Here is a 22578-nt window from a genome sequence, read left to right as displayed (position 1 = left end):
TACTCATCTTATTGCCTGACTGCTCCAAATTTCTACTTAGTAACCCTCATTCTAGTAGCTTCAATAAATTAAGATTTTTTTTATTGTAATGCTATAATGGCAGGCAATTTATTTTTGTGGTTCGATCAGTCTAGGTGACTGGATTGTGTAATTTTTAACAACTAAAGCCCAAAACTGATTAACTGTTAAAGAACAAATCTAGTTAGGCAGCATATAAAGTTCCTAACATGTCACCATTGAACAATATCTTCTTTACAATATTATCAGAAACATTTTTTGTGCCAAGATTTTGAGAAGTTGTGGGTTTTTTTTTAATTCTCTTACATTTATATTCTAATACAATGTTGTGACTATAGATTATTTCTTTGTGATCTCTATGTGTAATCTCCTTTTTATGGCAAGGTCTTTCACACAATTGAGCCAGCTCCATTACAAAGATTCTGCACTGCTTTGCCAGAAAAAAAACTTTTATCTTTTTAAAGAACACAATATGGAATACTAGTTTTCCATACAGAATTGTAAACTCCATGGCTAAACAGGCTTAACATTTCTTTATCTGACTATCTTCACTAGGTTGAAGGACACTGGCTTAGAACCATTTCCATCACTGCCACAATGAGAATCTAAATTACTCTTTTCTATTGTGTGTATGAAATCTGTATGATATGTACTTGTTGTCTGAGACAGATTAATTTGTCCTTATGCTGGTAGCTATGTCAGGAGTTTAAAAACAAGCTTAGTGGCTCCAATCCTGTAGTGATTTCCGCAAGTATTGGTTAATACAGATGTCACAGAACTTCCAGCTTATAACACAGTCCTCTTAGAAGTACTGCCATTGAAGTAAAACTTGTGCAGTCTTTTTGTATATCCAGTACACAACTAGGGGAAAAGAAAGAGTTAAAGAAAAAGGCAATTGGAAATCAAAGTCAGAATGGCTGGGCTGTTGGTGAAAATTCAGCTCTGGAGATATCACATGTACTGCCCCCATGACTGTGTAACTTGAACTGCTGCTAAGTGGCAGCTCACTTATACTTCAAACCCAGGCACTTAATAACTGAGAAAATCTTACTTGAATTCTCTCTTTTCTGACATACAGACATTGAAATAGCCAATTCCATGTAAAATCACAGATTATCTTCTCTTGAGGTCAGTGCCATGCCTGAAGCCTGTTCTGGCTTCTAAAGGATTGTGAAACTGAACTAGTTTATGATCTTCAGTAAATTAAGATATCATTTAGTGGTTTTCTTAAATGTTCTTAAGATTTTAAAATACCTTTAAAAATATGATTTTATTTTGTGAGGAGAAGAGGACTATACAAACCTGAAAGAGAAGCATCCAAATATATTTTGTCAGCTACGTGCCTTTTTTTTTTTTTTTTTTTTTTTTTTTCTTTTTGAAATTTGTTCAGGAACAGGAGTTCCTTCATATTCTAATCGTGAAGCAAAATTCTAGCCCATATGACCTTTATTTTTCCCAGCCCTATAACTTTACTTTTAAAGCAGATTGATTTGTGATGTATTTGCTTGTAAAATACTATTGTCACTTGTCATGTAACTGATTCTTTTTTCATAATACAGAATTTTCATCTTCGGGAACAGGGGCTTCATCATATGAAGGTTTATATCTTCGTCTGTTACTGATTCTGCTTTCCTTTGCCCAAACTGCAAAGTATTGCCTAAGAAAATAATCTTAAAACATATTTTTTAATAATTACTTCTCTAAAAGACTTCATCATTATGATTAAAAACTGTCAAACATAACTAACTATATAGAACAGTTTTGGCATTGGAACTGGTTTGGAGGTATCTCTGTTTGGCTGGTGCTTGAAGCTATAGAGTTGAGCATGTAGTTGCTTCAATTTAAAGTGCTCTAACAATAGCTTGCAAATGTTTAACTCGGCTGTGAGACTGCAAATATATTTGCAGCTTCAGAGCCCTGAAAAAGTAACTAACACCCCAAAATAATTAGTGGCTGTTTTGCTTATGCTTAGCTAGCCATATAAACTAAGTCTGAAAAATAAAATCGCATTCTGTTAAAAACCTGGAGAAATGGCTTTTTACAGAACTGTCTAGGTTGACATCAGTTTTAAAAGACTTTGTGGTAAATATTTTTAGAGTGAGAAATAAGTGCAGTTGAAAGGTAAAAACATTCATTGGCACAAATGCTCCATTTACTATCTTTTTTTCCTAATAAAGAAATACTAAGTTAAAGGCTGAAATAATGGTTTTGAATATGTTCTGTAATATGTGATTATCAGCCTTCTAAATATAAACTGAGTTTTACATCTAAACAGATTTTTAAAATACTCTTTTTATTCCAGGGTTGGGAGAGTTGTGGGTTTTTTTTGTTTGGGTTGTTTTTTTTGTTTGGTTGGTTTTATATTTATATTATTTTTTATTTGTTAGCATCAGTAAGTAGTGAATGTATTAAATCAACACAGATCTGTACCTTAAATCACATCATACTGAGATCTGACCTGCAGTTCAGTGATAGATTTTTTTTTTTTTTTTAAATTGGACAGTATTCCAACAAGAGTCTGAGTTCTTTTTCATTTGAATTTTCATTGGTTTCTGATTCAGATATAAGGATGAGAAAGTACCCAAAAGTAAAATAGAGAACTGCAAATTTTTTTTTCATATTTTGCAGATTTTATGTGACTTTTTGTTCTGACAAAAATATGTCAAAAAATTTCACAGCAAATTACATCATCATGTCACCATATGGATAAAAAGTAGTCACAGTGGCAAAGTCATGCAAGATGAAACCCTTTATTTTCACTTTCTTATTTCAGCCATCCTTTCCTGTGATAAATACATCCTTTCTGTTGCAGGTCACTCTAAGTGATACCTGTTGCAAGGTTTAGAACCCGAGTAACATCTTATTTTATACTAGGATCGTTTGTTCAAAGACAAAGCTAGGATACAAGAAGGAAAAGAACACAGAATCTTTCCTGTACACTCAAAACTATAGTGTTTTTTGCATGTGTGTTACTTACCTTTATTTCTTTTTGCATTAGTCATAAAATGTATCAATCAATAGGCTTGGCATATGTTTTTTATGAAAGAACAATTAAATCCCTTAAATATAGATTTTAATTGGCTCTGAAAAGAGCTGTTTAGAAACTTGTTCATCTAATAAATTTGCAAGGCATGAATGCAAACCCAAAAGATAAGAGGAGTGCAACTGAGGCTTTCCTATATACTTTGCTGCTAAAAAGCAGAGGAGCGGTCAAAAATACAAAGTTGTGATACTAAGCATTAGCAATGGAAATACCTTTTCAAGTTCTTAAATATCTTCAATATCTGAAAATAAATGCGATAAGAAAAATTAAAAATTGGTGTGTAGTTTCCTAGCTTGGCTATTAGAACTGACAAAATAACAAAATCCTTTTATTTTAACTAGATTAAGACATGGGGAAGTTTTGATTTGTTAGTCATGGAATAAGAATAATGTACAAATTGGAGCTTATTGTCATGGGAATTAACTGAGACTTAAATGAGCTTTCAGACTGTCAGTCTTGTATGTATTTTAGCATACTGAAAAGGGTGTTTTTGAGAAACAATGAACTGTAGCAGTTATAATTATGAGTTTACAGTAGTCTGTGTTTTACCTTGAAGTATAACCACAGGAAAATTATACTAACACTTAGAACAGTAGGATTAACTGCTAAACAGTAGGGGGTTTTTCCATTATGATGCGCATCTTTTTTGTAGCTGTATAACTAAAACAATGGCCTATGCATTGAAATTATTGCAAATGTTATTTTATTCAGTTTCATTTATTTCTATAAAATATGTTTTCTGTTAACATAGGTGCATTAATATCTAGTAAGTATTGTACAATGAAGGAGGAGGTTAGGAACAAGTACAGTTACTGGTATAATTATTTTAAATTCATATAGTATATCCAGAGAATAAAATGTTCTTTATTTACTAATAACTAGTACCTAACTAATATCTGACACTTGTTCTACTGGATTTGATAGTTATGTTATTTTTTTTCTGGCTCTGAATGATAATTAACAAAGATATAATGGTAATGTTTTCTGTTAGTAAACACTGGAGAATCTGAAGTTGGCTTTTTACCAACATTTGGGCCTTGTTACCTAAACTTTTATGGAAGTCCAAGAGAATACACTGGATTCCCAGACCCATATGATGAATTAAACTTTGGAAAGGTCAGTTTCTTCATTATTTTTAATAAAAGGATTAATCTCAATTGTTTTTAATCAGTGAATAATTGATTTTAATGGAGTTTCTTTGTTTGTTTCACATTGCACACCCTTTGCTGTTGCTTTTTTAATCATGTTTTATAATTATTATTAAGAAGGAAGTATGTGCTTTCCATTCTTATCAGTTTTAATTTTAAAAGTGTTTTGAGGGAGCCAGCAGTGCTTTTGATGACTCTTCGCTATCTGCATCTCTGCGTGCATTTGTATTTCTTAAATCCTTGTTTTCGTAAATATGTATTTTTCACTTCTAGCATTAATTAAAGCCTACTGCTTTATTTCATGTGTTTAAATGTGTACATATATGTCTCTACTGAAGTGTTGAGAACACTTCAGTGAAGCCAGAATCATGTACAGCCGAAGAAAGGATATGCTACTTTAGGAGAAATACATGAAATTGGTTTCAATGTGTGATTATGTTACAGGGAGAAGGAGTTGCTTATAGAGGGAGAATTCTGGTTGAACTATCTACAATACTTGAAAGCAAACCTGTTAATAAAAAGTTAGAAATGATTCCTAATGATGACTTACTGGTTGTTGAGGTAAATCCTTGTTTTATTGTCAGTGTTGGTAATGGAGATGTGCCTTGGCTTGTTATTTCTGGAGAATGATGCAACTTACTAAAATTGAAACAATTGAATTGCATTAAAAGAGCTGGTTATTGATTGTGTGGTTACGAAAACATCATACCTCAGTAGCATGAAACATTTTTATTACCTCAAATACAGTAATTTATTATACAATTATGTATCTTTTTGGTTGCTTATAAGAAACTAGTAAAAATATTAACCTTACTATTTCCATTTAAAAATTGCTATTACTTTCTTTATTTGTTTTACAAATACTGAAATGCAACTAAAAAGGTTGTTCTTGTAGAAATACCAGCGCAGACGGAAGTTCTGCTTGGCTGCTGTGTTTCATTCCGCTACCATGCTGCAAGACACTGGTGAGCCAATCCAGTTTGAAGTTAGCATCGGTAACTATGGCAACAAGTTTGATACCACCTGTAAACCTTTGGCATCAACAACTCAGTACAGTCGTGCTGTTTTTGACGGTAAGGATGCTGATGGTATGGGGATAAAATAATGTAACATTCTCTTTTTGAGGTGCTATTTTATGGCTTTGGAATGACAGCCATAACTGCACAAAAAACTTAATGAAAACGTTACAGAAAAGGACATGTGGCTCTTCACAGCTTTTGCAATGTAGCTACATTTATGGAATACATGCTGCAAAGCCTACTGAGGTTAAAGAAATTTTCACAGAATTCAGTGATATCTTTTGACCATGTGCTAGATGTGCAAAGGGAAATTGACAAGAAAAAAACCCACTTTTTTTACAGGTATTTAAAAATTAGAGATTAAATAAGGAAAATACTCTCAACATTCTGATTTGGAATAAAATGAAAACTTGTTTTTAAACCAGGTGTCTGGTAGCCTAGAAGAAAACAGCCTAGCTACATTATAGAAAAATAAATTTTTACTTTTCTTAGAAGTTCTTTTTTTCTGTGCATTAGAATGAAGTAATCAGGTTTACTCTGGAAAATAAATATTTTAATATTTCAGAGATACATTTATATTAATGTGCTATATACACCATTAAGTTATAAGGGGAAAATCATAGAATGGAAGGTGCCTTTAAAGGTCATCTAGTCCAACATCCCTGCAGTGACCAGGGACATCTTTGACTAGATCAGGTTGCTCAGAACCACATTCAACCTGACCTTGATTGTTTCCAGGGATAGGCCTTCTACCACCTCTCGGATCAAGCTGGGCCACTGTTTCACCACCCTCATTGCAATAAATTTCTTCCTAATATCTAGTGATGACTCTTATAATGAACATGCTAAAAGATAATTTATTGAAAAAAATCCAATGGCCTTTGAAACAACTCAAGTTTACCATCCAAACAGATGCTAGTGTGGCTAAAAAATGCAAATCCTTTGATAAGTTTGGACTGGCTTGTATGTTCTTAATAAATTGTAGTACATAAATGAAATAAATATAGCAAATTGTATAGTCTACAGTATGTATTCATGCCATCAATTCTAGCGCTAACATACAAATGTTTCATATCAGGTAATTATTATTACTACTTGCCATGGGCAAACACAAAGCCGGTTGTAACGCTGACTTCTTTTTGGGAGGACATAAGTCATAGATTAGATGCTGTGAATGTAATCCTAAACATGGCTGAAAGACTGGTAAGACACTTAAAATCTTTCTTTTGCTGATACTCTTTTCATTTTTACTTTTTTTCATCTAGAGCTGTGATCAGAAAGTGCAATATGAGCAAAAGTATGGAGCAATTTCCTGACACTTTTCCCTCCTTTTTTCCTATTCAAAATTTAACATAGCATAACAAATGGCACTGACAGTCATAGGTGTGTGTTCTGGCAACACCCAACACACTCCTGCTTGAAACTGCAGGGAATTTCCACAGGAAGGAAAAATCCTTGGTGTTGATGAGTGGCATATTAAGTCTGTAGAACTGTTACTTGCTTTGGATGTTAGGTGCAGTATCGTGTAAGTATAGTGAGAAAGAACATAGCAGTAGTCCTGTTAAATATGAATCAAGTTTGAACATAGGAGTCTTTCTTTGTTCTTCATACATACAGATAAATAAGATTAAAGTATTGAAACTCATATTGACTATAATACCACAATGAAAGTCTGTAAGTGCAAAAATCTTTCTTTTAAATTCCTCAGCAATCCAACTTAGCCACCTTAAAATCAGGAATGCAGGCTAAAATTTCTGAAAATCAATTAGCTGAGATGTGGTTGAACCTGATAGATGAACTTACAGAAGATATAAGGTAAAAGTACCTTTTTTATCTCTTATGTTATTATTCTAGGCCTGCTCAGAATCTTTGCTATTGCTTTTACTAAGTCAGAAAACAAATCCTAAGGACTATAAAACTGTGATTAACCCTATAATCTGACCTGAGAACTGGAATTCCAAAAGTCTCTGAAAGTAATAAACCAGCATGGATATTACCAATCAAGTAATCTTTCTAGTTTTGTAATTCTCCCTTATCTTAGTCACTAACAGTAATAAAACAGCATGTCTTTAAAATAATCTAAGGCAAAACTGCTTTGAAAATCTGAAATCATGGATCTCTGCTGCCTTTCTACAATCTTGTTTTTAAAATTTCTCATGTACCTTTTGTTTGTCTACATTTCAATGGTATTTCTGCAACTGAAGAGTTTTACTGGTGAAATTCCGTGATTTATTGGTAAACCCAGAATAAAACATGTAAAAGCTAGTTAGAGCTTAAGGGCCACAAATATGATGTTTTTTAATACACCTGTAGTCAACACGTCTGTAGGAGAGTGCTCAGAGAAGGCAACAGGAATCAGCACTTAGGGTTTTGAAATGGAATAAATTTTAAATTGAGAGGAAGAAATAGTATGAGAAAGAGACATTAATAGAAGAAGACACTGAGGTGGGGAGAGATACTTGAAAAACATTAAATAAGTGGGTGATGAAACAGCACAGAAAAAAGAAAAGAGAAAATGAGAGAATGGTTATTATCCATTAGAAGAAATAACAGAACATGAAGTGAGAGAACAAAAGCATCAAGCTATAGAGCCAATACAAAACTGAACAGAGGAAAAAGCAGACAGAGGAGATGAGTATATGATAGCAAATAATTCTCTGATAGAAAGCTTATGTCAAAATATGAACTAGTAGCTTCATAGAATCCCTGCTGTGATCTGGAAGCAAGCAGAAAGAAAGAATTTACATATTTCAGGAAAAAAAAAATGTGAAGGGAAAACTATTGTCACATGGAGCCATCTGGTTAGTGAGTGTAAGTACTTCAGATTTTATATCAGTGATGTCAACCCATCCTCCTAACACACATCTGCATTGTTATTATTTCAGTCCATTATTTTATAAAATATCTTATCACTCAACAATTATGGAGCGATAGCACCTAGATGTATCAACCAAATGAACGTGCTGTTGTTCATAGGATAAAATGCTCTTTATGGTTTGGGTTTTTTTAGCAAACTCATGAAAACCTGTGTTTAAGACATAATTCTCTGTGTTGAATTCATAGAACAATTTGCCTTGTCTTGCTAAAGTTTCAATGAATGAGGAGTTTGAGATAGTTTTCAGTACACTATTTAAACCTAAAATGAGGTTACTTTCTGGAAATTCTGTCTGGTACATTTGATTCATTTGTAATTGCTTGCACCCAGGGAGGGCAACACTTGGCATGCAGATTAGTAGAACTAACATTAGTGGAAGGCCCAATAGTCAGCATCAAGGTTTTGCAGAATCAAAGCCCTTAGAAGTGCATGGCTTGTCATTAAAAATAGGTCAGAGAAGAGTCAGTCCTTTCAAATTTGACAATGTCTTTGGAATTTATTTTTTTTAGAGTAGTGTTAAAGAGCTCTTAATGAACTCTGCTAAAGGGTTCTATATAGTAATTGGTCTTAGAAAAGTTGCCTTTTCCACAAACCTCCACCAACTCAAAAAAGCTCATTTTTGTGATGTTATAGGATTTCTTGTTTCCAGTGAATAGTTACTCTGCCCTCTGGTGACTGAGAAGTCCCGTGTGATGGATTTGTGTGAGAGTTCTTCCATGTATTGGTGCCAGAGTGTTGGATAACTTTTTTCATAGACACAAACCATATTTGTATATTGAGTTTCTGAGAATTTACTATTTCAAGTGAAGGAAAGGAACCATCATTGGTCTGAAGGCACTGGTTTCATCTTATGAGCTATACATTTGGAGACAGTAATTTTCTAATTTGAATGTGTAGGCAAATGGGTTTTGCTTAGTTTGGTTAGCAGCAGTTATATTAAAGAAACTCCTCGAGCTGTTCTGTGTTAGTTCTTGTTATGTAAGCACAGCATTTCCCGTGCTTACTTTAAAACACCTTGTCAGGTGGAAATCTCTGCAGAAAGAGATGCTATAGTGCTAATCTGGTGGTTTTCAATCACAGGAACTAACAGCACTCAATCTGTTGCCACTGTATGCATGTCTGCATTTAGTGTTTTGCTAAATAAAATCCACTTAGATGATTAATCAGAATAAATATATTCTTTTCAGTAAACCATTTCCTGTCATAGAAGGCAAATCTAATATTACAGTCCTTGACACTCAAATAGAAAAACTGCGCCTCAAGTCTCTGATGCAGATTGGAGACGCAGCAGCAAGGATGAGAAATGAAGCTACTGATGTGAAAGCCACTCTGACAGAAATTGAGGATTGGTTGGATAAATTACTGCAACTGAGTGAAGAGGTTAGTACTACACAATACCAGTGATTCAGGTAATTTAGAAGTAGCTGTCTAACATAAACTGGTGTGATGCTCACTGCTGATCAAGCAATATCCACTCTCCTTAGAACAGTAATTGTAAATGCTGTGAAAGTAATCATGTTCCCTCTGTAATTAGGATTTACTTAAATACATACAGTGTGTTAGCTGTCTTTACTGAGACCATGTGTTGGCAAATAGTAACACTGTGATTTGCAGAATAGACTCTATTCTGTTTAAAGTGACAACTGTTTGTCCTTGACTTTCTTCCATAATGGCAAGTCACATGGGTCGTTCAGGGACTGCACGATCTTTGTTGTATTTCTGGAGGATCTGTTGTGCTTCTGCAGCTTGTTAACCATAGCAACCAACTTCTAACAGAGTTGAATCTATTTCTCTGTTAGTTTGGGTTTTTTTAATTTTCAGCAACATCTGAAGTTTCATTTCAGTTATCTTGTCATTGGTTTTCACAACATTGTAGAAATGTTGGGGTTTTGTATCACTTCTGCTTTGAAAAGCTACTGATTAAAAAAAATTAAAAAGAGCAGTCAAATTGTCAGACTTGCAGCTAGCATATAAATGTGTGCACAAAGCTGTAAAAAGGTAGTAGGCTGTTTCTGTCTTCTGCTAGAAGTCTTATGATGATCTATCCTTAATGTGGAAGCATTCCAAGCAGGTCAATCCATAGCATTAGGGTTTAGGATCTATCACTAGAGTTGCCATAAAGGAATTGAGAAAAATTTGCAAAATAAATATGAGCTGGTTTTGTTAATAAAACTTAATTGATTTCCAACAATCTCAATGGTATTTTTGATCTTTCAGAAACTATATATTGCTTTACTTGCAAAGTAAAACAATTTCCTCTGTTCATCATCATTTCATTATAATTATTGATTCTAAGTAGTAAATCCTTTTACGTAAATCTTAATTTATGTTTCTGTTTATTAAGAATTAGGTTAGTTAAACATTCTATTAATTGCTTTTCTTAATTTGCTTTTCCCCACAAATAATCCACAGCCACAAAACAGTATGCCTGATGTAATCATATGGATGATCCGAGGGGAGAAAAGACTGGCTTATGCTCGTGTTCCTGCACACCAAGTGCTGTATTCCACAACGAGCCCTGAATCATCTGGTAAATATTGTGGAAAGACCCAAACAATCTTCTTAAAGGTACTTTTTTTTTTTTTCCCTCTCTCTACTTAAAAAATAATCAGCTCCCTAAACTGTGATGCCTTCTGTCACGAGCATGAAACATGAAAACAAATTATGAATAATGAAGTGTCCAAACTCATACAGATGAAAAGCCAACTACATGTGGCTTCTTAAAAATATCAGAGAAGTTGTAATGTAAAGTTCATCATAAGCCAGTTAGAACCAGCATCAGGCCCAACTCTGAGGCTTTTCTGAAAGAGCTCAAAATTGTTACAGGACTTTTATTAAAACATTGGTGTATTAGGGGTGGACATGAATGGAGACTTCAGAGGGAATAAATTAGTATAAGTTACAGAAGTTCCAAAAACCTGTTCCATGTTTTGAATGGTTTTCTGCAACTAATACATACCGTGTTTACACCTAGAAGTTCCCTAGTATGTCTCTCTGCATTGAGTCTTACTCTTAAGTAGGAATGCCTTTGTCCATTTAAATTAATCTTGTATTTAATTGGAATAAACCAGAAAAAAAGGTAATCTGATCGTTGAACAACAGCATTTACAGAGTTTGTCAATATATTAGTAGTTATATTGATTAATGTTTGAATGCAGGAAAGCCTACATCTTCATGTTTTTGTGCATCTTATGATGCATTGCATCTACATTTAGTGAACTGTTCTGCCTAACCTCTGCATTTCCAACATCTCCTGGTGAGGAACACTAACATCAGCACTGAAATGTTAAGTTCTTGTTATGATTAAAAATTCATTGCTAGGTGAAACTTGGGAGAAAATATACATGGACAGGGATGATACCCCTGTTACTGTGTTTAGTAGTTTTTTATATGCCCTAGGCAGGTACCATTTAAATACCATTTCCTCCCTGAACTACTTATTACTGGCTTTTGAGGAGATACAGTACTGGAAGAGATAAATAAATAATGTATTTTTACTCATATCTATATGTCACTGTATAAATTTTCCTGAAAACTACAATGCCTGCATAACATAATGAAGAATAACTATTTTCATTCCTATGCCAGTACCCACAGGAACAGACAAAAGATGTCAAAATACCTGTGGAGTTGAGAATTAACATTTGGCTTGGGCTGAGTGCAGTTGAAAAGAAGTTCAATAGCTTTGCAGAGGGAACGTTCAGTGTCTTTGCAGAAATGGTATGTCCATCATTTTTTTCTTACTTTAAACTTGGACCTGAGCATTAGGAATTCAATGAAATTGGAGCTCTTCTGAATTTTTTTTTGTTGCATACTGGGCGGAAAGGGGAGAGAAGTATTTGCTATACTGAAACAAGTAGACCCCATTCAAGGCAGTTAATGATCAAGAACATTGTGCCTACCAAATGAACTTCAGCAGACCAGATTCTGAACTGGTTAATCAGGTAAAAATCCGGTTAACTCTAGTGGTTTCAAAGACATTTATCTTAGATTTTTATCAGTGTAATTAAGATTGGGATCTAGACCATTATGTTTTGGCAGGTGAATAACCCTTTAATTGCTTCTTGACTTCTACAAATGCTACTTGGATAGAAGTGGTTTTGCTTAATAGTGGTTCTTTTGCAACAGTAGAAAATGTATTGTTACAGGAAAGAAAATGGTCAAACCCAGTAGATTTTGCTGTCAAAAATAGGAGGAGATGGAAAAGAATGAAAGGATCATGTGTTCAGAGAACAGAAGAAACTTGTTCTAATAATGCAATAGAATTTTATTTAACAAAGCTTTAATTTGGAGGAAGTTTGACTGTTGTTGTAGAGAGGCATTTAATTCAGAAGATAGTGTAGTTTAGCAGCGAAATAATTGTTTACCAGGAAGCATAGAAGAAAAATAAGGAAAGAAATTAATTATGACATGGCAGAGTAATGTGGGGAGTACTTAATTTCAGAGAAAGGAAACTTAAAGTAGAATGTTTCAGTAGTAACAGTTGCATAAATATTTAATGGTTTTTCTCTAAAGTACTGATTTTTTTCCTTCTCAAACAGTATGAAAATCAGGCTCTTCTTTTTGGAAAGTGGGGTACCTCAGGTCTTGTTGGTCGCCACAAGTTTTCTGATGTCACAGGAAAAATCAAACTGAAAAGAGAATACTTCCTGCCCCCAAAGGGCTGGGAGTGGGAAGGAGAATGGATGGTTGATCCTGAAAGAAGGTCAGATTTCTTTTTAATTATATGCAGGCAGGAATAAAGGAGTTTAATCTCAGATTGTAGAGTAAAAGCTCCTCTCTCTGTTTTCTTGGCTGGCAAAGAGATTTTAAGTTGAACTTGCTAGGACACCAAAAGCCAGCCATTAGTCAAAGCTGGGTAATAATGTTGATATTAACATTACCTTTTTTAAAAAGTATAATAAAACATGCATCCATTTCCTAGGAACCATCTTATGGTCTAGAAGTCAGAGTGCTATGATGGGTGTGTTGCTTATATTCTGTTTCCTAGTGCCTCATCATTTAGAAAGGGTTAATAATAGTTTTCCTTTCTGAGAAAGCTACTGTGAGGATCAGTTTTGTCTATGTGAGGTTCTGAGATCCTGCTGTGATGGTTCCAGGCAAGACCCTTAAATAGTGAGATCTTCCATACAGAGAAGCTTAACCCTGACATGCATTATAAATCTGCAGTTCATGTTGTATCAACACCATTACAGCATTTGCATGGTAGCTCACATGCAGTGGATGGGTTTTTTGTGTTTATTTCACGAGATGCAGAGAAGGTCCATTACCCTCCTTAAGCAACTGTCACAGGTATTTCTCAAACTGATTCAAGGCATCTGCTGTTTTCAGAGCCTAAGTTTGTATAACACTTCTCTCCCTGGTGGACTGAATTCATGAGGTGTCAGTTCTCCCCAGCTCTAGCAATGTCAGTCTTGCTCTGTCATAGGTTTTCAACTCCCAAGTAGTGCAGTTCAGCTATTTGTATTGCCACACTTTTACCCAGATGAGGTAAATTATTTCTATCACAAACAAAAGCCAGAATGAAAGAGGTATTTTTTTATTTATTCTTAGAAGAAAAGGCTCAGCCCATTTAAAATTCTTGTGTTCTAATGGTAAAATAGAAATACAGGACTGTTGTTTTAGAAAAACTGTAGAGGAAAAAGATGTGCTATTATTTGATCAATTTTAAAATTGTGTCAGTTTATAAGTATGAATGGATGGACTTGTTTTCATATTCACTGAATATTTTTTATTTCAATTAATAGTCTGACATGAAGAAAAGCAAGAACAGACATTGAGATATTTTCTCAGATAATGGAAGAAAACTCTACTGTTAAAATGCTTAAGCATGTTCATGCCTTGCAGCTACTTTTATTGGAAAATAATCTGCATGGCTTTATTTGACCAGCAGATGGCATTTTAGAACGTCCTTCAGTGTTCCCTGAATCACGGTTAATCACACGTAGTAATCAAAGCTGTTTTGTCTGATTTAATGTTCTCTTATTTATTTATTCAACTTGCAAATTAGAAAAACATTAGCCAACTGGTTACTTGCCTTGCCAACAGCATAAAGGGGAACAAAATAAAGTACATTGCCAAATTTTAGTGCATAACTAGATACATAAAAATTAGAGGTGCATATAATTGTCATTTGCAGTCTGGGTTTTCCTACATTTAAATATATGATTTATTTACTTTTATTTTTCTAAGAGAAAATGTTGAAAGCAGATCCTGAATAACAAAGCAGTTAAAACACTCATGCTAGTCACTTCAGTTTTAGGAAGATATTATAAGGAAATATAGACGAGGCCACACTGTACTCTGTTAAGAAATAGGACTTCAGAAAGATGGTCAATCCAGAATTCCAGCATTCTGTACATTCTGTGTGAACATTCTGTACACAGTTTTTGTATATTCTCTCTAGCTAACTAAAACACATTTGGTTTAGTATTACATTTGCTTTGGTCTTGCAGCTTGTTGACTGAAGCTGATGCTGGTCATACTGAGTTTACTGATGAAGTGTATGAAAATGAGAGTCGCTATCCTGGAGGGGAATGGAAAGCAGCTGAAGAGAGTTACACAGATGTGGTGAGACTTAGATTTTTCACTGGATAAGGAAAGGTTTAAGAGAAGGAGATCTAGGATTTGCTACACAGTATATTTCATCTATTAATGCACAGAACTGTTATGTTTTCCCTACATAAAAGAATGGAGAAAAAGCTCCACCGCCACGTGAGTTCACATGTCCTCTTGGATGGATGTGGGAGGACGATGCTTGGAAATCTGATTTAAATCGAGCAGTAGATGAACATGGTAAGACTTACTGTTTATCTGCTGATTATTGGACAATCTGTCATAGTCTATACTGAACACAGTTCAAGACTGTAGCAATGTCCTGAGCATGATTGTGGTTGCTCCATGAAAAAATGTCAAGGAAGTATTTGGGTAAAAATTGCTTAAGGAATCAGATAAAATGATATTGAGAAAATGTTTGCTGTCTGCATCTGTTTTTATTTCCATTTTAAACACTGTTCCATCAAACTCAGAGTTCTCATTAAGTCTTCCTTGGAACAGAAGGGACCTGTATTTTTTAACAGTAAATGTAATAAATGCATTTTTAAGTACCTACTAGAGAGAGAAATATCCCATAATCTAAGAAGCTGTACATTGGTCTTAAGTGCCGCAGCAGATAACAATTTTGAGCCAAAAAACCAACCAACCAACAAACCCACAAAAAACAAACAAACAAACAAACAAAAGATGAAGACGTGCAAAGAACAGCCTACTAACATGAGAGGTTTCAGTTGGGCAAACCGTATGTATAAATAAAGTGCTTGGAAATAGAACCCATCCTTCTTCAAAATACATTTTCAAAACATTTTTCCCACTTTAAAAGCCAGGCTGCTGGAGTTGGAAGAGGACACAGGACATTCCACTCTTATTTAAAATTAAGGATGACTTTTCCCTGTGGTGAGGTATGAAAATGTGGTATCAATACACCTAACATTTGAAAAAACAAGAAAGCAAAGCAAAGAACTCAAAATGTGTATGTTTTCATGTTGAGTTTTTTATTGTCATCTATGTCGTAACATAGCATCATCATAAAATGTCTTCAGTTGCCCCCTAGCTACTAAGCATTTAGGGTTTGCAGTATCATATTGTTTTGACTAAAGTTTCATCCTCTTTAGATACAAAAACTCTATTTCCCATGCTTTTCTTCTTTACATATGGTTGTGTTTTTGGAAATATACCAACTAATCAATTCTGATTTAGGATGGGAATATGGAATTACAATTCCTCCAGACACTAAACCGAAGTCTTGGGTTGCTGCAGAGAAAATGTACCACACACACCGCCGCCGAAGGCTGGTGCGGAAACGTAAGAGAGATCCAGCTGAAGCAGTAACAGCAGGAAGGGTAAGCAGAAGACAGATGCAGTCAGAGACCTGCATATTTTAAGAGTTTGAGGTGTTTGGGTGTTGTTTTTTTTTTAAATAAACCAAATCAACACATGAATTACCCATTTCCTGAATAAAGAAAAAAATTAACACCAAACCAAAAATCTAGAGCAATCTTGTATGTTTTCATTATATTCCCTTTCTTTGTCTTTTTGTAAATTGATGTTTCCTACTTTGGTTTATGAGGGGATTATTATGCCTGCCAGAGCAAGTACCAATTTTTTTTTTTCACTACATTTATATAATGGTGTGGATAACAAGGATATATGTCTTGCAGGGAATGTTATCATATGAAGATCAAGAAGGATGGGAATACGCTTCCTTGATTGGCTGGAAATTTCACTGGAAACAACGCACTTCTGATACTTTCCGTCGAAGACGCTGGAGACGAAAAATGGCTCCCTCAGAGACACACGGTGCAGCAGCTATCTTTAAACTTGAAGGTGCTCTGGTAAGAAACAGAGTATCAAAAAAGTCATTAAAAAGTTCAATATGTTAATTTACAATATATACACTGTTAGGCATATCAGCTATTTTAGTCCCTAAATGGTTAGATTGTTATGTAAATGAGGAACCAATACAGTTTATATTAGCTAAATTTAAGTCAAAGTAAACACTCTTGTGCACTTTGTCTTTCAAATTCTTTTTATTATTATGTTATGTGATATTTAGGGCAAAAGGCCAAATTACTAGATAGATGGGCCTTCTGTAAGTAAAGTGAAAAGATAGCTCAGGCTTTTCATGCCTGTAGTTTAGATGTATTAACATCAGCACAAGTACTAACAGGTACTGAAATAACTGCCCATAATTAATATTTGCATGTATGAACAACCAAACACAAGAAAGGATAGCAAAGTGTTGCAGAAGTCAGAATGCCATACATCACAAATAGGTTGTGATAATGTAATTACTCCCCCAGTTTTTAGGTTAACACAGCTTCACAGATAAGCTCTATTTACCAAAAACGCAAATTGGAGCAAATAATATGAGAAGGCTGCTTTAAAAAAAAAAAAAAAGATTCTGAGGCTGATTGTCTAGCATTAACAGAAAGTTTGCTTTTTTCCTTTGCTTCTGTTTTTTTGTCAAGTCGTGATTCTTGATAGCATTTTCTTTCTCCATTTAATTTGGTTCCACAAAGTTTAAAAATTCCTGTTTAAGTTTCTCTTCTGACTATACTTCCTGGGGTATTGCTAGGATAAAGCTTTAGAGCAGATCTCTGCAACAGCACAGTGCTCTCCAGAAATAAGCCACTCTGGAAAGTAAGATAAAATGACTTGATTGGATTTCTGCACATTTTCAATGGCAACAAGAAATGACCATCAGATACGACATGTTTTGAAGTACATTTACTCAGGAAAGCAGATTTCTCCTTGTCCAGGTGGAGAGATTGAATCCCCTTTTACCAGGTTCCTTTTATGTTTGTAAATATGCAATAACTTATTTTCTATATGTTAACTTCAGGGAGCAGACACTAGCATTGATGACACAGAAGGAAAGAGTTCAGACAAAACCAAGGATTCAGCTACAAAGGTGTTTGGTGCCAATACACCACTTGTTTCCTGCTACTTTGACAGTAGGTTCTTCAACAATTTCCTTCTTATAAATCATGTGTTTTTCCCTGGTCTCAAACAGAATTCTAATTCTTCATGTTTTACATCTAGGTTTATATTCTTCCTCTTATAATTACTGCAAGTGCTGTAGTGAATACTTAAACACAGGAAAGTCCAGTTCCTGATTCTCTTGAGAGGAGCTAGGTTATCAAACTGTTTAAAACAGGATCTTTTTAATAAAAGGATATTTAGATGATCATATGGTGGAAAAAAAAAGCCCAAATAGCATTAGTGTTGTGTTGGAACAAATATTCTCAGGTGTTAAGCTTGTTGGTATGAGTACATTTGTCACTAGAAGAGCAACGCAGAAATGTTACTGCAGTTCTTGTGCTTGAGTTAAAATGTTTAAGGCATTTTTATAAACTTGAAATATATTCAATACAGAAAAGAAGACTGTATAAAGCAGTTGAACTCTTTTTTTATTTATTTGGTACAGGAAAATATACTTACCATCTTCGCTGTTACGTCTACCAGGCAAGAAATCTTATGGCTTTAGACAAAGACAGTTTTTCAGGTATGGAAAAGTCCTGCTAATTGTGCAGAAAACCCACTTGTCCAATGAACCTGATTTAGCTGTGGAGTATCTTAATTCTGACATAGGTCCCAGCTACTGAAACTGTGCCATAAATCAAGTCTCAGCTTCATTACGTATGCTCTGTATTTGATTAGTACTGCCCAAGAACCTACCAAAAAAGAAGTGCTCTGAATGTGCAGCACCTGCTACTGCCAACAAATTCTCAGTGAGGGACCGGGAATTCAACTAAGGTCTGAATTTCCTGTGACCAAACCTTCCCTCTGCCTTAGCTTCTTTTTCTAACCAAAACCTACAGAGTTCCTAATCTGTCCTGCAGGAAGCTTGCACAAAAGCAAGGGATGGAATTGCTGTTACGTCACTAACTGCTTCTCAGTGTTCAGTATTTTATATTCATTCATTACTGAGATACACAGAGCTACAGATATTTTTGTCCTCTTCTCCAAAATGAGTTTTTAGTACAGCTGCATGTGTGTATTTGCTCTACTTCAATATACAGCACTTAAAAGCAAGAGACAATAATAAATGCCTCTAATTTGCATATGTAGAGTTCAAAATAAGTCTCAGATGCAGTCAGACAGAAACTAGCACATCTAAATTTTATTTTTCTCTAAAACTAGTTTAAAGAGTTAGCCAGATTTTGTAAAACTCTGATCCGATACCTAGCCAGAAGCTGTTGAACCTGACCTAAAGATAACCTTTGAAATAACCTCTAGTCCTTAGTAATTGCAATTTGTACAGGAAATGTTAATGACCATCATCAGATGCCTTCTGCAGAACTCTTGATGATTTACAGACCTGCCAAACAAACACTGGGCCTAGGCCACTTATCATTCGGCTCTTTCACAAGATGATGTTGCTATAAATAAGCATGTTTGTGGGCAATACACCCTGGGAGAATTTGTTTTTTGGCTACTGGTGAGAAACAATAATTTATTTGTATTATTTATGAGGCTGTACAGTTGTATATCAATGGAAACAACCAAAAAAAGCTTCAACAGACAATATTTAATAGGAGATCATAGCAAGTGTTTCATGGTAGTTTTCAGGTTCTCTTTCTGATTTGCAAGATGTTTTATCATTTTCATTTATTACTCTGTTAATCAAGACTTGTATAAAGGAAACTATTTAGTAATCAAACGTAGATTATGTGTATATGTGGGCTTTTCTTTTATATAGAATGGTTTATACAACTGATAGTGACAGAAGAAAAATAACATAGTATATTTGATTAAAAATGTGGTTGTGTGCTTTATGGCTTGATGGGGTTTTGTTTGTTTGTACTTCTGTGCTTTAATTTTTGTATGGTATTTCAGATCCATATGCCCATGTTTGTTTCCTCCATCAAAGCAAAACAACTGAGATAATTCATTCGACTCTAAATCCTACATGGGACCAAACTCTCATATTTAATGAAATTGAGATCTATGGGGACCCACAGACAGTAGCCCAAAACCCACCTATGGTTGTTACTGAACTTTTTGACAGTGATCAAGTGGTAGGTGAATGCATTTTACCCTGATGTCTTTTTAATTTATTTATACTAATTGAGAATAACATTAATGGCTAGGATTGCTATTTTCGGTTGCAGGGTAAAGATGAATTCCTTGGAAGGAGTGTTTGCTCCCCTGTGGTCAAGTTAATCCCAGAAGAAAACATCACACCAAAACTGCTCTGGTATCCTGTAATAAATAATGGCAAAGTTAGTGGAGAAATTCTTTTTGCTGCAGAACTTATTTTGAGGGACAAGGTATATATTTCGTATATATATAATTTTTTTTGTGTATATATTACATTGCATTACAATCCTTTCACAGTGAGTCATAATGTGAAGAATTGTCTTAATAATTGAAAGGTGTTTCTGTTAAGGAAAATGAGGGAAACTAACATTCCTGGTTTTGTCTTAATAGGGTGGTACCAACCTTCCAATTCTTCCATCACAAAGAGCACCACAGCTTTACATGGTACCTCAAGGAATCAGACCAGTAGTTCAGCTCACTGCTGTTGAGGTATGGTTTATTTTTAAACTAACTGAATGCAAATATAGTCATCTCATCCTCTAGAGAGTAAGTCTGTGTATTTGCTTCAAGAAAAAAAAAATCACAGTGAGAAATACCATGATTTTTTAAAGTCTTTTTGAATTTCAATGTTTTCCATTGCTTTCCTACAACAACAACCTTGAAATATTTTGCCAGTCACATTTTATTACTGAAAAGACTTAATTTCTTTTTTCCTGCTTTTTGAGTATCATTTTAGGCATATTGATCTCTCTCCCACTTTTGCTTATATTGGATTTTTACTTTACAGATTCTGGCTTGGGGGTTGCGGAACATGAAAAACTACCAACTGGCACCTGTTATGTCTCCAAGTCTCATTGTGGAATGTGGGGGTGAAAGGGTGGAATCTGTGGTGATCAAAAACCTCAAAAAGACACCAAACTTTCCATCTTCTGTTCTCTTCATGAAAGTGGTATGTTGCAAAAAACTATATACCAGCTATCTATAGCAAAATCAGTTATCCCATACTTCTAGAGGTGAAGGATTTGTTATGCAAGAATGGATAGAAAAATTCACACATCCTTTTTTGCCGTAACATAAGCAATTTACTGAGCCTGAAAAGTCTAATAAAGATCATGTAAGCTATCTGTACAGGCATTGATAAATTACACCATTTTATATACACAGTCTAGTGTAGTATATGTGTATATAGGGGTGTGTGTGTGTGTATATATATATTTGAAAATGTATTAATTTGCCTGCAGATGTGTGGCAACTTTTCCCACTGCTAGGATGGAAGCTGTGCAAGAGTCAAAAAAATTCAAAATTTGAGGCAATTAAAATTATTCCTACTGATTTTTATTGAATAATAATACAAGGTTAGAAACTTTAATTTACCATATAGCCATAGAACATAGTAGTTCAGTATTAAATAAATGAAGGAACAACTCTTAATTTATGGGAAAAAACCTTTATTCTTTGTTTTTCTTCTATTTGCATTATAAACAAAGTCTAACCTTTCATTTTTAGCTTTTGCCAAAAGAGGAGTTATACAGTCCATCTCTTGTTATTAAAGTGATAGACCACAGACCATTTGGACGGAAGCCTGTCGTGGGACAGTGTACCATTGATTTACTGGAAAGCTTCCGCTGTGACCCCTACACTACTAAAGAAGACATTGCACCACAAATGAAAGGTAAACAGCTTGAAAATTATAAACTCTACTTTCCGATGAGATGCTAAAATACATCTTGTTTTGTGTATTTATTTGGAGATAATGAAAGAAAAAAAATATCTCTCTGAGTATTAGTGCAATATTCTGTGGAGCATGAGAGGACAGTGTGCAAAGGCAGGTCCACTCTCACAGTTAATGTACTGCTTCCCTGAGCAGTTCCTTCATGGTATCAACCTGGAGTTTAACTAACTGCAGGTTGTCCCTGCACTAACTAGTGACCCAGCATTCCATCGAGAATGCTCTGAATACAATGTTGACAAATTTCTCTGTCCTTTTTCCATGTTTTACTCTTGTTTTTCAATCCTATATATTTAAGCAATGTTTATGTATCCTGCAAAAAAAAAAAAATAGTGTATTTTTAGCAAAAAACAGCAACTGATTGCCTCATTTAGATAATCAAACATACAAACAATTGATTATTTTAGATCTTCTGTAACTGTTTGGAATTCAAACGTGATTAAAATGTTTAGTAAAGATATTTTTCCTACACCATTATGCCTTCATAAAATCTTTTGCTTACAGTTAGTCTGCTCTCTGCTGTGCCTCGCCAGGATACGGTAATTGAAATGGAGGACACGCAGCCACTGCTAGCAGCTCAGGTAACCTGTGAAATTTAATGTTTGACGTTCTTCTTCGTATCTGTGATTTCTGAGAAACTAGCTAGACAGCAAAATTGTCAGAAACGCAACCTTCTGGGAAGCCAGATGAATGAAGTTACTTTGTGACAGGAAAGCAAAAGAGATACAGTAATAATTTTAACCTCTGTTTTCATACAGTAAACATCAAATTGCAGCTTTTTGTGCACAGTGGAGTTCACCTTGTAGCTTAAGAACTAATTCACTTGTTCAGTAGCTACTGGAAGCGTATGATAGAACATAACCCAGTTGCCCACTGGTAATGGTTAGAGCAGCTTGGTTTTGCACAGACTGAATGGTTCTAAATAAAGGAGCTAGAAGTAGGTGTATACTTTGGTGGGTATGGAATCAAAGCCATGGTAACAAGTACCTTCAGTCATTCATTTTGTCACAGCCATGGCTTTGCCTCTCATCCCATGAAGTCACCCAAAACTGATTCCCCCAAAACTTTTTTTTTCTGTGCTAACCCTTCTTCACTTTCCTTTTCTGTTGTGCCTTGTGAATCTCTCTACTGCTCTTATTCTTTCA

At 34.7% G+C, this 22578-nt stretch overlaps 1 protein-coding gene and 1 long non-coding RNA gene across 2 annotated transcripts in view; one reads left to right on the top strand and one right to left on the bottom strand.

Moving 5' to 3' along the window:
- Positions 1-22578, top strand: part of MYOF (myoferlin) — a 66537-nt gene that overhangs the window by 28736 nt on the left and 15223 nt on the right. Inside the window, exons 17-38 of the mRNA XM_051620013.1 lie at positions 1578-1616; positions 4053-4177; positions 4654-4770; positions 5105-5282; positions 6307-6431; positions 6937-7043; positions 9291-9483; positions 10516-10671; positions 11692-11823; positions 12645-12808; positions 14559-14673; positions 14793-14898; positions 15859-16001; positions 16320-16493; positions 17504-17615; positions 18089-18166; positions 19501-19682; positions 19776-19934; positions 20095-20193; positions 20492-20653; positions 21211-21376; positions 21938-22014. Coding sequence (XP_051475973.1) covers positions 1578-1616; positions 4053-4177; positions 4654-4770; positions 5105-5282; positions 6307-6431; positions 6937-7043; positions 9291-9483; positions 10516-10671; positions 11692-11823; positions 12645-12808; positions 14559-14673; positions 14793-14898; positions 15859-16001; positions 16320-16493; positions 17504-17615; positions 18089-18166; positions 19501-19682; positions 19776-19934; positions 20095-20193; positions 20492-20653; positions 21211-21376; positions 21938-22014 — 2909 coding nt within the window. The remainder of the gene's footprint in view (positions 1-1577; positions 1617-4052; positions 4178-4653; positions 4771-5104; positions 5283-6306; positions 6432-6936; positions 7044-9290; positions 9484-10515; positions 10672-11691; positions 11824-12644; positions 12809-14558; positions 14674-14792; positions 14899-15858; positions 16002-16319; positions 16494-17503; positions 17616-18088; positions 18167-19500; positions 19683-19775; positions 19935-20094; positions 20194-20491; positions 20654-21210; positions 21377-21937; positions 22015-22578) is intronic.
- Positions 15633-22578, bottom strand: part of LOC127384924 (uncharacterized) — a 41319-nt gene continuing 34373 nt past the window's right edge. The window contains exon 5 of the long non-coding RNA XR_007889535.1: positions 15633-16490. This is a non-coding gene — a long non-coding RNA (uncharacterized LOC127384924). The remainder of the gene's footprint in view (positions 16491-22578) is intronic.

The sequence above is a fragment of the Apus apus genome, chromosome 4 (assembly GCF_020740795.1).
Source record: "Apus apus isolate bApuApu2 chromosome 4, bApuApu2.pri.cur, whole genome shotgun sequence".
Classification (NCBI taxonomy): Eukaryota; Metazoa; Chordata; class Aves; order Apodiformes; family Apodidae; genus Apus; species Apus apus.
This window is presented reverse-complemented; position numbering and strand designations above follow the sequence as displayed.